The sequence below is a fragment of the Vespula pensylvanica genome, chromosome 17 (assembly GCF_014466175.1).
Source record: "Vespula pensylvanica isolate Volc-1 chromosome 17, ASM1446617v1, whole genome shotgun sequence".
Lineage (NCBI taxonomy): Eukaryota > Metazoa > Arthropoda > Insecta > Hymenoptera > Vespidae > Vespula > Vespula pensylvanica.
The window spans coordinates 814,402-826,797 of NC_057701.1; the positions used below are offsets into that span (position 1 = coordinate 814,402).

Consider the following 12,396-nt stretch of genomic DNA (forward strand, 5'->3'; position numbering starts at 1 on the left):
ACCAAGGAATAATAATAACTCGCGATCGACGATTTTTAACAGACATTTCACTCGCGCATTGCACTGTTCCGTTTGATAACTATTAATAAGTTAACGTTCGAATTCACCACGCGTTTGATTTTATTTTTAAATTTACGGTGCACCGAAGAAAAAAAATCATCGTTCTTAACCTCGCGATACGAAAATATTCTCTTCTTTTAACGCTCTAGATTTTCCCTTGTGGTTATCGATAATCGTCCTTATCTTTCATTATCTTAATTTGTCCATTTGTTTAATGATCAAATAAAATATTGTTATTCCGTAAATTAATCAAACGTACTTCACGGAGAGACGAGATTTCACGTCCGTATTTCGAGACGACCTGCAGCAACTGGTTCCTAAGGAGCGGCGGCCCTTTCAAAAGTTCGTGAACCGATCGAGTTCGACGATCGCAACGCCATCTGAGAAGCTTACCCTCGCTCCTACGTACACGGTGCATCGACGTTCTTCTTCTTCTTCTTCTTCTTTCTTCTTCCTCTTTCTTTCTTTCTTTCTTTCTTTCTTTCTTTCTTTCTTTCTTTACCACCTCCACTTTTCTCTTCAAGCCAAGCCTACAAAGAAATAAATTCTTTTCTTATATGAATACTTCACGAGATCGAAATAGTCTTTATAAAAGGATAAACCCTCGAAAAAGAGAGAGAAATTGACGAACATTTACTTCGAAAAGAGCGCGAAATAAGTAATCCTTCAAATTCGTAACGATTAACCTCTTTAAGAATAAATGATCGAATATTGAAACAAAGGAACATCTCTTTTTTGTAATTAGCGATAATATTTATTCATGCAAGATGATTTTCTATTCGTAAAAGATAAGAAAAATGTATTAAAAGAAAAACCTTGTTAATATTCTATTCTTTCTAATCATGCTGCGATCTTGAAAATAATTTTACGGTGCACCAAAATTGAACGTAAACGTATACTTCGATATCCTTGACGAGGTTAAACGCTTCGATAACGATTGCAGTGCCACCTTCGATTTCAAATAATTGTACGAAAATTACGTTTGAATCCGCGCGCGAAAATAGAATATATTTGAATATCATTTTGACGACGTAAAGAGTCATTGTGAAAAGAAGAGACAAGACTGACCTTTCGAAAAGTTCACGAATCGAGAGAGAGAGAGAGAGAGAGAAAGAGAGAAAAAGAGAGACAGAGAAAGAAATCAAGCGAAGGGAAGTCGTGTCTGTCTATCTGCTTATAGAGAAGGTCAAAATCCTCTCAACTCGTGCGTGCTTCACTATAATTGTCTAACCTCAAATTATTTCTAACTTAGAAACGAACGAGTAGAATTTTTTTTATTTCGATTTTTTTTATTAACTACGCATCTATAAGTCTTCCATCTAATTATTCATAACGCGTAGATCCATTGTAATCGAGACTCACGACGTATTTAAAATTTAAATCGAGTCAGAATAAAACGATCGAATAAATTGTACCATGTATACGGTGTAAACTACGTCAACGCTATAAATCAGTCACTTTAATACGCGACACTTTCAAAATCGTTTAACTTACGTTACAATTGTTATTAACGATCTATCGAAATCCTATGTATCGTATTTGATATTCGATTATTAGAAACGCGATAAATAATATATCCTCTTAAAAACTTCTCTACGTACACGTACATACCTAATCGAATTGGAATTCGAAGAAACGCGTAAAATTGGTAAACATTTTTCGTAATCCTCGCGAAAATAACCGAGGAAAGATCGTTTATTACGTTGTAGCAAACGTCGTGCACTTGTAAGTAAGGAAGCTTTTTAGCAAAGTGAATTTCTTGATTCGCCCTAAATGGATACTGACTTGACTCCCTTCTTCTTCTTCTTCTTCTTCTTCTTCTTCTTCTTCCTTCTCTTCCTCTTCTTGTTCTTCTTCTCTGTCTCTCCCCACCCTTTCTAACTTTTTTCTCATTCACTAAGCTCTCGCTTTTCCTTATATTCGTCTTATTCGGTATATAAACCTCTCTTTCTCTTTATTACTCTATCGGTCTTTACAAACGTCTCTCTCGACATAGTACTATAGTGTTCTCGGTACTCGTAAGCGCGTGCCACGTAGGCGCCACAAGAAACGAGTACCCGACGGTATTCGCGTAATGCACGCACTGAAGAAGAAAACGGACACGACCCTCCAAGAGAAGAGAAGAGAATGAGAGAGAGAGAGAGAGAGAGAGAGAGAGAGATAAATAGATAGCTAGAGAGAGAAAGAGAGAGAGAGAGAGAGAGTCAGAGATGTTAGGTGCATTCACCGATTCCACCATACCGATCCTTACCGTGTGCATAGAATTGCATCAAGATCGGTTGAGAACCCTCTCCCCTTTTCCTACTATACGTACAAAGTAGAGGGGGTAATCTTTCCAAGACGCGATACTCACAAGCAGACGCTTAGCGAATCTCTTCGGTGGACTTCTCAGCGAAGGGCTTACGACCCTTCGCAACGATTTTGTTTACTTTCATACACTCACCAGACTGGAAAAAGTTCCAATCGATTTTACACAAATATACCTAGTTAAACACGCGATGTTAAGGGTCTTCTCCCTCTCCTCCCCTACCTCCCTTCCCCCCCCCTCTCTCTCTCTCTCTCTTTTTCTCTCTTTTTCTCTAAATTGAATACATTTTTTAATAGGACGTTTGAATCGATTGGAATAATCTACAGAAATGTTGTTTACTTTTTACATGATATTTTAGAGCACCCTTATATACCATGGTCACTTTGTTGACACGCCACTGATGACTGCAGTCGGAGTGCGTGAGGCCCACGTAAGAGTATGAGAGCAGTTGTGTAAAGGAGAGGGGCGAAATAGACGGGTAAGAAGAGAAAGGTGAATACGTGCAGAGATATAGAGAGGAAAAGAGAAAGAAGATGTACAGCGAAGGCGGACGAGTTTCGAATTGACTTAGCAACTTGCTTCAACAAATTTTCTTCAACAAATCTTATGAGTCTAACGTGCAGACTGTTCTAGGATAGACATCTACTCGTTTCTATATTTTTTAGTAATCAAAAATCGAATCATTAGGATTCATGATATCAATGATTATTGACAACTGAAATTATATCAAATTTGATAACATTGTATTATGTTGTTTCTCATGACATCAACTCTTTAAGTCTCCTTTCTAAGAGATCAGAATCCAAACGATGTTTACAAAGATATTGACCCTCCAAAAAGAGGACTGGTATTTCATATCGATATAATTTCAAAAACGCTTCGTTTCCCAAGGCCGTAATATCAACTTCTTCCAATTGATATCTATCAGCAAAACGTAAACGTAATTCATCCTTTAAGATGTCGCAAAGAGGACAAGGATGCTTCGTATAGAGCGTTAGTTTCGGCGGAGATGAAACCGAGTGGTACCTAAGGAATGATAAATCCATCTACCTATGAAACTATCTTTTCTATCAAATATTTGATCGCGACAAATATTTGACAATAAATTATGATATTCTATAAGTATTAAAAATTTATTTTCATATTATAAAATATGATTTTTTTTTTTTTTTTTTCATAGAAAATATCGACATCATAAACTTATATAACTTTATATAAAAATATATCCTCTGTAATGTATAATATCAATTAATTTGCTTTCTTGGTTTTTTGTATAATAAAAACCTTTGAAAGTTCACTTACAATTTTTCAATTAAAATCGAGGAAGCACCACCTCCACCATTGCAAATAGATGCAACACCTTTCTCTCCAGACTTTAAGGCATGCACCAAATGCACGACTATTCGAGCTCCCGACATCCTATAAATTTGAAAATACATTTAGTATGTATTACAATTTTAACATTGAAGATATCGAATTGATTGCTTACCCTATTGGATGTCCAAGAGATACCGCACCACCGTGTATATTTACTTTCGAAGGATCGATGTCAAGTAATTTTTGATTAGCTACAACCACAACGCTAAAAGCTTCATTAATTTCCCAAAGAGTTATATCATTTTTGTTTAACCCAGCATTTTGTAACAGCTGCAATAAATAATCAAATACATGTGATTTCCAGATTTAAGCTTAATACTTTTAAAATAAATATTAACATAAAGAAAGAAATCTTACAGTGGGAACAGCGAGAGCAGGTGCAATTGGGAAATCAATGGGATCGGTTGCAGCATCTTGAAAACCTACTATACGAGCCAAAGGTTTCAGATTTAACTTTTGTGCTACATCGGTGGTTGTTAAAATTAAAGCAGCAGCACCATCGTTTAATGTGGATGCATTTCCAGCAGTTACAGTTCCATTTTCTTTCTATATTAGGCATAGAAAAATATCGCGAACTAATTTGTTATATTCAATGATCATTTATGTATTATGTCGAAATATTTACCTGAAAAACAGTATTTAATTTGTCAAATTTGTCAAAGTTCACTTTTTTGTATTCTTCATCTTCTGCAAAAATAACATCTGGTTTACCTTTCTTCTGAGGTACATTAACCGGTACAATTTGATCATTAAAAATTTTCTTTTCATAGGCTGCAGCACTACGCTTGTAACTATTAATTGCATATTTATCTTGTTCTTGTCGTGTGATATTAAATTTTTTAGCAGTGTTTTCGGCACAGTTACCCATATGACATTTGTTATATACATCAGTCAAGCCATCAAATACAATGCCATCCTATTATTAAAAATACCATAAAAAATTTAGAAAAAATTATTAGATATTTGTTCATAAAATAGAAATTGTACCTCAAGTTTTATACCACCGTACATAGTTTCACCCCTTTTAAGATAAAATGGTACATTGGACATAGATTCCATTCCACCAGCAAGTACAATTTCTTGATGTCCACATTGTAATGATTGTGCAGCAAGCATAATACTCTTCATACCACTCGCACAGACTTTATTTACCGTGGTACAGACCGTTGACTTGGGTAGCCCTAATTTATATTAAATTTATATCAATTATAAATTTATTTTTTATATTCTGAATCATTAATATAATTAATTAGAACAATAAACGAACCAGCGAATAAAGTAGCTTGTCTGGCTGGAGCTTGACCAAGATAAGCTTGACAAACGTTTCCCATGTATACTTCTTTCACTTGATCTTTAGCTATACCAGCCCGTTCAATTGCTGCCTAGTGAATATCAAAATAAAATTTTTTATTATTTATTTATATAAATAAATTATTAATAATTATGAATTAATCAATAACCTGTATAGCAACTGCTCCAAGTTTAGTTGCAGATAAATTAGAGAGTGATCCAAGAAAGGAACCCATAGGGGTTCTGGCTGCACTGACTATGACTACATCATTTAATTTTACTTTGGAACTATAAGCACGGAGATTAATTAGGCCAACCTGAAAAAAAAATTTCTTATATTAATACTTAATAAACATTATTTATATATCTCGTATATTATTATGTCTTACTTTTACAAGTATATAAATTCCAAAATGATATTCATGAAAATCAACTTACATGGGAAATTTTTTTTATCATGGGCGTTTTAAAAAATAACATATTGTAATCGTTAATTAATTACTAACAATATTAATATCACTACGTGCGATACTTTTGTATGTATTTAAACTGTGTATATATTTTTTAATAAAAAATTCCGTAAGAAAATCGGCAAGTAGATATTCTACTTGTTCTGTTATCAACCGGTTACGAAAAGTTCATTGGCCGTCACTATTATCAACATGTAACATGATTTGGCACTATTTTTCCCATTATTATAACATTTATATATAGACAATTTGTATACATGATTAAATAATTTTACATCAAAGATATCTATTTTAACTAGAATATATACATACTCATTATTATAGAACTAGAATATCTAAACAAATAAAAAGTACTAAGGAACAAGGTATTATTAATCACTATAGACATCCCTGAGACCAAACTCATGTATATTCCTAATCTTACAAGTTCTAATATTAAAGATTGCCTATTATTTTAATTTTGCATTTATAAAATTATATGTAAATTTTTAATTTAATTTATCATACAAATTTTTAACACAAATACGAATATATAATTATAAAAAGTATATAAGCTAGAAAGAAGGCTTCCGTTGTGGAACAAACCACAAAGACGTATTATTGCGCCATCTGACGAATGAATTGAAGAAATTCTGATTAGACAGAATTTTCTGTTAGGATTTAGAAGATCTGCACGTTATTTTACTTAACCGTTGATCTGTTTTATTTTACGTGATTTTACTTTTTTTTTTTCTAAAGAAAATGAGAAATTTTTTAATGAAATTAATTTAACAAATTCTATAGGATGAAGTTTAAGTGTATATAGAATTGGATAAAACGAAATGAGATATATAATTTAAATAATCAAGTATTTTCTCGTCTATTATTTTGTATAATTGATCCAATACAATCTCTAATAGTTAAATAATATTTTATTTTTACAATGAACATCGAAGAAAATAGGTTGAGAACGTTTGTTGATTGGCCTACTAATGCTGCAGTAAGTGCAGATCGCATAGCCAAAGCAGGATTTTATTATTCTGGTGTAGGTTTGGAAGTACAATGTTTCTTATGTGGTATAAAAATTTCGGAGTGGAATTATGGCGATCAAGCTGTAACACGTCATCGTCAAGCTGCACCTGATTGTCCTTTTGTTTTAAATCCGTCCAGTACTTGTAATATACCTTTATTACCAGCATCTGCTAATGACAGAGATTTATCATCGTCGTCTTCTTCGGTGGAACAAGCCCAATCTGATAATACTACGGAATATCAGTGTTTTCTTTCAACAGCTGTAAGAAGTGACGATCCTCAAAGACAATACAAAACCTTGAGGCAAAGATTGGAATCTTTTGCTACTTGGCCAATATCTAATATAGTGTCTCCTGAGAAACTTGCTAAAGCAGGTTTCTATTATTTACAACAAGCAGACTTGGTAATTATTTGTATGAAAAGCAATTTTTGTTTTAATATTTTGTCTCGTATATATTAGCTTTAAAATAAATATTATTTTATATTAAAAAATCTAGGTAGAATGTGTCTTCTGTCGAGGTATTATATTACAATGGGAACTTGGCGATGATCCAGAAAAAGAACATAGAACCCACTTTCCTAGTTGTGATTTTTATATAAGAAGAAACAATGAAGATGATATAGAAGGTATATTATATTATTATATTATTATAAAACCTAAAAAGAAAATATATTATTTATATATTATATTTTCTTCACAGATATAATAAAATTAACTAACGTGAAATTAATGCCTGGTTCAACAACCGATTTGAAAGATTTAGGTATTCAAACTCATAGCGTACCACGAAGATTAAAACACGCGACATATGAAGGTAGATTGAGAACTTTTGAAGGCTGGCCTGTAGATCTAAGACAAACACCGGAGATGTTAGCAATAGCTGGATTTTATTATGTTGGTAAGAATTACACGTTTAACTTTAATATACGTTGATTTGAAAAGTATATTTGTTTTTCCTTTCTAAATAATTAGATACGTATGATAGGAAATTTCTTAAAAAAATAATATCTTCCGTAGGAACTGAAGATCAAGTGAGATGTTTTCATTGTGATGGTGGTTTGCGTAATTGGGAATTAACGGATGATCCTTGGGTGGAACATGCAAAATGGTTTCCGAAATGTGGTTTTGTTAACATCGTGCAAGGACCAGAATTTATAAAAGAATGTGTTGACAGTAGACCACCTTTAGACCTAGCTGTATGAATTATACATATTATGTTTGCTTTTATCACGCAAAGATCGCGCATATTATAATAAAATATTTTCATGTTTTACAGATTGTAGCCGACATGTGTAATAGGGCATCTTTAGATCGACCTGTATGTATCACGTTTATTATATTTGCTTTTAATACAGATCGGCCACATTGTAACAAAATATTTTCATGACCCGCAGATCGCATCCGAAACCTCCGAAATATCCGACAGTAATACCGAAGAAATTTTAGAAGTATCTCCTGCAACTCATCCAACAGTATCAACATCGCCTCAACTATTTAACGATGCTTTTTACGAAGATATGTTGCGATGTGAACCAGCCATGGTTAATATAAAGAATAACTTATTTAATGATGGTACATTATGTGAAATAAAATGTTTTTATTTCTATTGCTACAGGCGGCACTTGAAATTGGTTTACACGTTGAAGGAGTAAAAAAGGCCTTAAGAAAACGAGTGGAAGAAACTGGTGCTCCTCATGACAGTGCAGATCAACTTATAGCAGATGTCCTTCGGAATCAAGCTATGGACGAAGATGCTCGGTATGTAACAATAAAAAAATTCATTTTCTAAATGTCCTAAACAACTATACGGACTTAATCAACCCAATCATTAGAGCTGAAAACCAAAACACTAATTCATCAATTGACAATTCATTGGATATAATACAATATTTTTTGAGTCTACTTATAACCGAACAAACACTGAATACTAGTGCAAGGTCGATAAATAATTCAGAAGATAGTAATACCTGTCCTACAATAAACAGGGAAAGTGAGAGGGAGAATGTACAGGAAGAATGTACAAATTCTACACAAAGCTGTGGAACATCCGATACAGAGGATAAAGTACTACAGAAGACAAATACTAACTCTGAAGTATCTGGTAAGTTACAGTGATATAACTAACGTCTCTAATCAATAGAGAGGAATTTAATAGGACAGAGACTTTTATTTACATTTTTATAGATTCATTAGCAGAGGAAAATAGAAGACTGAAAGAAGCTCGTTTATGCAAAATTTGTATGGATCGTGAAATAGCTGTTGTATTTTTACCATGTGGTCATTTGGCAACATGCGTTCATTGTGCTCCTTCTCTTACATATTGTCCAATATGTAGACAGGAAATACGTGCCACTGTTCGTACATTTCTTTCTTAAGATGCTGAGTAGAATTTAACAAATATCGTTTAGCAATTAATATACAAAATTGGCTCGTCAAGTCAATCGCGATATCTTATACTTCTCTTTAGTGACTTCTCGCTCTCATCGTCATACCAGCACTTTAACTTTTACTTGCTTCTGTTATATTATCATGCTGTTACGATATTACTGTCTTACAACTATAAATGGGATTTATATGTGTACTGATCGATGACAAGATCTAAAAACGTTGATAAAATAAGCATATTCGAATAAGAACAATCGAACAACGCAGTGAAAAAATAATTTTTTCTTTGACGAGAAGTTTACACGACTTTTTATCTTAATTTATTTAGATAACAACATTGACATATCAATCATTAAATAAACATAATCTATATTACATGGTACAAGGGATTTATTAATTAATAAAATCTTATATTTGCCATAATATTAATAGCTTTATGCAAACATAATATTTTTTAAAAGTCAATTAATGCATTCGGTACAATTTTGCAACGCGTTTATTCTTATTTCAAAATAAAAAAAAAATAATATTATATTAAATATAAATATTGTTATTTATTTTACTATTAATTTGATAATAATGAACAAAAAGTTCCTATCTTTTCAAAATAATTTCATTTTTTTTTTTTTTTTTTTTTTTTTTCATCTAAAACTTGAATGATTTTTTTTTTTTTATTCCTAGATGATGATAACAAATTGAAGTCAGAAAATGACACTTAGGCTAAAAGATAAATTATAGATAAATAAAAACATAAACAAATATACAAGGCATTCAACATACTCATCTTATTGTTTTATACAAAAAAAAAAGAATTGCTTAGGATACCCAATTCCCCATACGCTTATTCGTTTCATAATTACAAATCGAAGAATTATGTAAAATTTCAATATATAAATACTACATTCTGTCATGTAATTAGAAACAACAAATATTATAGCTATGAAATGAAACATTTACTTTAAATAAATCTATTCATGATCTTTGTTAGTAAATATTATAAATACAAATTGCATATATGTAATGTTGACTGTCTACATAACTTAGAAAATATACAAATTGAAACATTCACAAAATTATTTTTCTATAGAATATTAATTTATCAGAGTATCGATCCTTAGTACATATTTATAATAACCTGTTTAACTATACTCATATAACTATACAAAAGATTAAAAGATCTGTCTTTGATATTTTTGGTGTGCTCATTTAATTTCTCCAAAAAAAGAAAGAAAAAAAAAAAAAAAAAGAAACCCAGATTAATCCAAACCCAATCGTATTTTTTTTTCTTTTTACTATATACATTTTTCTATATCCAAACTTATTTGATTTTCGTATTTTTTGTACCTTTTTATTTTTTTTGTATTGAAACATATTTTTTAGAACCTTTGATCCGGGGAAAAACGCGATCATAAAAGGGACAAAATTTCCGATTACATTTATTGTTATATTACTACAGTTTCTACCTGAGGATTATCTTTTGTAATTACGACCCTGCTTTCACATCCATTCCTGTAGATGACTGAGTAAAGTAACAATAAAAAGACTGCTCAGACGTGGCAACGTTGTACAAAGAGTTATGGGAAAATTGTATACATTACTTTTACATCTTTTTTGTTTGTAACAAAGTATTAAACACGTTTGTAAGAACGTATTGAAAAATATAGCAATTTTTCCTTCGTATATTTTTCTTTCTTTGTTTCCAAAACAACAACGATCGTAGTAACAATTCAAAGTTGCCTCGGTTTAATTATTCGCCAATAAGAAAAATGTTATTTTTAGTAGACGAAGAATGTTAAAAAAAAAAAAAAAGAAAAGAAAGAAAGAAAGATAAATAAATGAAATATATCAATCAAATTGAATGCAGATGGCAGTATTCTATATTTTATAATACGGCCTCGAGTTCCAAGTGAGGGATTTCGTGGGGTTCTTCGAAACGAACAGCCATTGGTGTCTTTACGTGCAGCTGCTTTCGTAACAACACCCATACAACGTCGTCCATAGAGCGTCTGAATCTGATCGTATTCGTTCCTCGTATTATTTTCTTCTCTCATCTAACGTTAATGGTACGTTTCTATTTATTTTTCAAGTTTACATACAGTCGATTTCATTGATAAAATCGATATCTATGGAAGTGTAAGTGACGATGTTCTTGATTTAAAATTATTATAGAAAGCTAGCAATCGAGGAAGAGAGAAAGAGAAAGAGAGAGAGAGAGAGAGAGAGAGAGAGAGAGACAGAGAGAGAACAAGAAGGAAAGAGAACGTGCCGTTTTCGTGAAGTATCGACGCATAGTCGACGATTCTCAACTTATTAACAAGGATTCGAAAAGACGCTTTCTCTCTCTAATCAACGTAGGAAAATACGTTTAATCGTTTGACAAAAGGAAGAAAGAATATTTCTTCGTTATTATTCACGTGAACACAGAAACAGGCGATCCGTAAAGAAGACATTAGCGTATGTATATCTTTTGTTACAAATTTCATGACGACGACGACGACGACGACGACGACGACGTCGTAGTTCCGTTCTTTTTACAAGATCGATCGTTTTTGTTTTATGATTCTTTTGTTTTCTATAGAACGTTCTTATCGCTAAATAAAATATCTACTTTATTTTCTAATCTATATATATCTACGGATATATATTAATAACCTGTCGATATTTTTTCTTATTGTTTTTTTTTTTTTTTTTTTTACTATCTTCAAGTACTATCCTTTCCATATGTCGTTAATTACGTTACGTCAAAGATAACTTCGTATTTTTTTATATTTAAATTTTTATTATTAGATTCGCGCGTTATATAGATAATACATTATTTTGATACACTTACTATCCTGGGGGTAATTCGTTTACCCGCCCTTTTTAAAGATCGCATTTTGATTGGTTACATTATTTTTATTACGTATTTAGTAATTATATGAATTAAAATTTATATATTAAACTTTCCAATACATATCATTATTTTTCAATATGTTTCATTAATCATTTCTTATAGAGTTGTATATTATAAAAAAAATTTATTAGACATTTTTACAAAGATTTTTTCTTTTTTTCTTTTTATATCTATACATTGTGTACAAACATACATTGATTCATTGTGTATATCGAGATGAACATTCAGTAATCGATTCTATCACGTGATAGAATATCGATATACTAATAATTATACGTCACATTTTTAATCGATTTTTAATAGTCTAATGACGAAAGATTAAACGTTTCCTAACCAAAAAAAAAAAAAAACAAAAAAGAAAAGTTGGGTAGAATAAACCAAGAAATAAAAAAAGAATGAATATATATGTATATATTAAACGTTGATTAATAATGAACCATAAAATTAAATAACTAATTATTAAACAATACCTATTTTTTTCCTTGATGTATAGTAATTTATTGTTAAAAAGAAAACTTTGTATAGCCCTGTCATAAGATACTATGCTGATGGTCTCTCGTGTTATCTCTCTCGTTTGACTAACTTCCGTTACACTCCCACA

At 31.4% G+C, this 12,396-nt stretch overlaps 2 protein-coding genes across 5 annotated transcripts; one reads left to right on the forward strand and one right to left on the reverse strand.

Moving 5' to 3' along the window:
- Positions 1-135: 135 nt before the first annotated feature.
- LOC122635272 (acetyl-CoA acetyltransferase, mitochondrial) lies at positions 136-5,711 on the reverse strand. 3 transcript variants are annotated; one of them, XM_043825289.1, is made up of 9 exons: positions 5,474-5,711; positions 5,206-5,352; positions 5,013-5,127; positions 4,733-4,926; positions 4,371-4,661; positions 4,103-4,291; positions 3,858-4,015; positions 3,671-3,787; positions 136-590 (listed from the first exon to the last, which is right to left on the reverse strand). In XM_043825289.1, exons 1-9 carry the CDS (start codon positions 5,513-5,515, stop codon positions 272-274), a joined length of 1,572 nt encoding a protein of 523 aa, XP_043681224.1. In that variant the 5' UTR covers positions 5,516-5,711; the 3' UTR covers positions 136-271. The 3 variants fall into 3 exon arrangements, with proteins under 3 accessions (XP_043681224.1, XP_043681226.1, XP_043681227.1); XM_043825291.1 differs by lacking the exon at positions 136-590 and adding an exon at positions 3,095-3,394 and having other exon boundaries at positions 5,474-5,710; XM_043825292.1 differs by lacking the exon at positions 136-590 and having other exon boundaries at positions 3,562-3,787; positions 5,474-5,704.
- A 444-nt stretch (positions 5,712-6,155) lies between these two features.
- LOC122635270 (death-associated inhibitor of apoptosis 2) lies at positions 6,156-9,968 on the forward strand. Of its 2 annotated transcripts, none has more exons than XM_043825286.1 (9): positions 6,156-6,919; positions 7,014-7,143; positions 7,218-7,415; positions 7,535-7,713; positions 7,794-7,835; positions 7,912-8,058; positions 8,133-8,275; positions 8,350-8,618; positions 8,702-9,968. In XM_043825286.1, the coding sequence occupies exons 1-9, from the start codon at positions 6,428-6,430 to the stop codon at positions 8,890-8,892; spliced, it is 1,791 nt and encodes a 596-aa protein (XP_043681221.1). In that variant the 5' UTR covers positions 6,156-6,427; the 3' UTR covers positions 8,893-9,968. The 2 variants fall into 2 exon arrangements, with proteins under 2 accessions (XP_043681221.1, XP_043681222.1); XM_043825287.1 differs by having other exon boundaries at positions 6,157-6,919; positions 8,503-8,618.
- Positions 9,969-12,396: the final 2,428 nt, after the last annotated feature.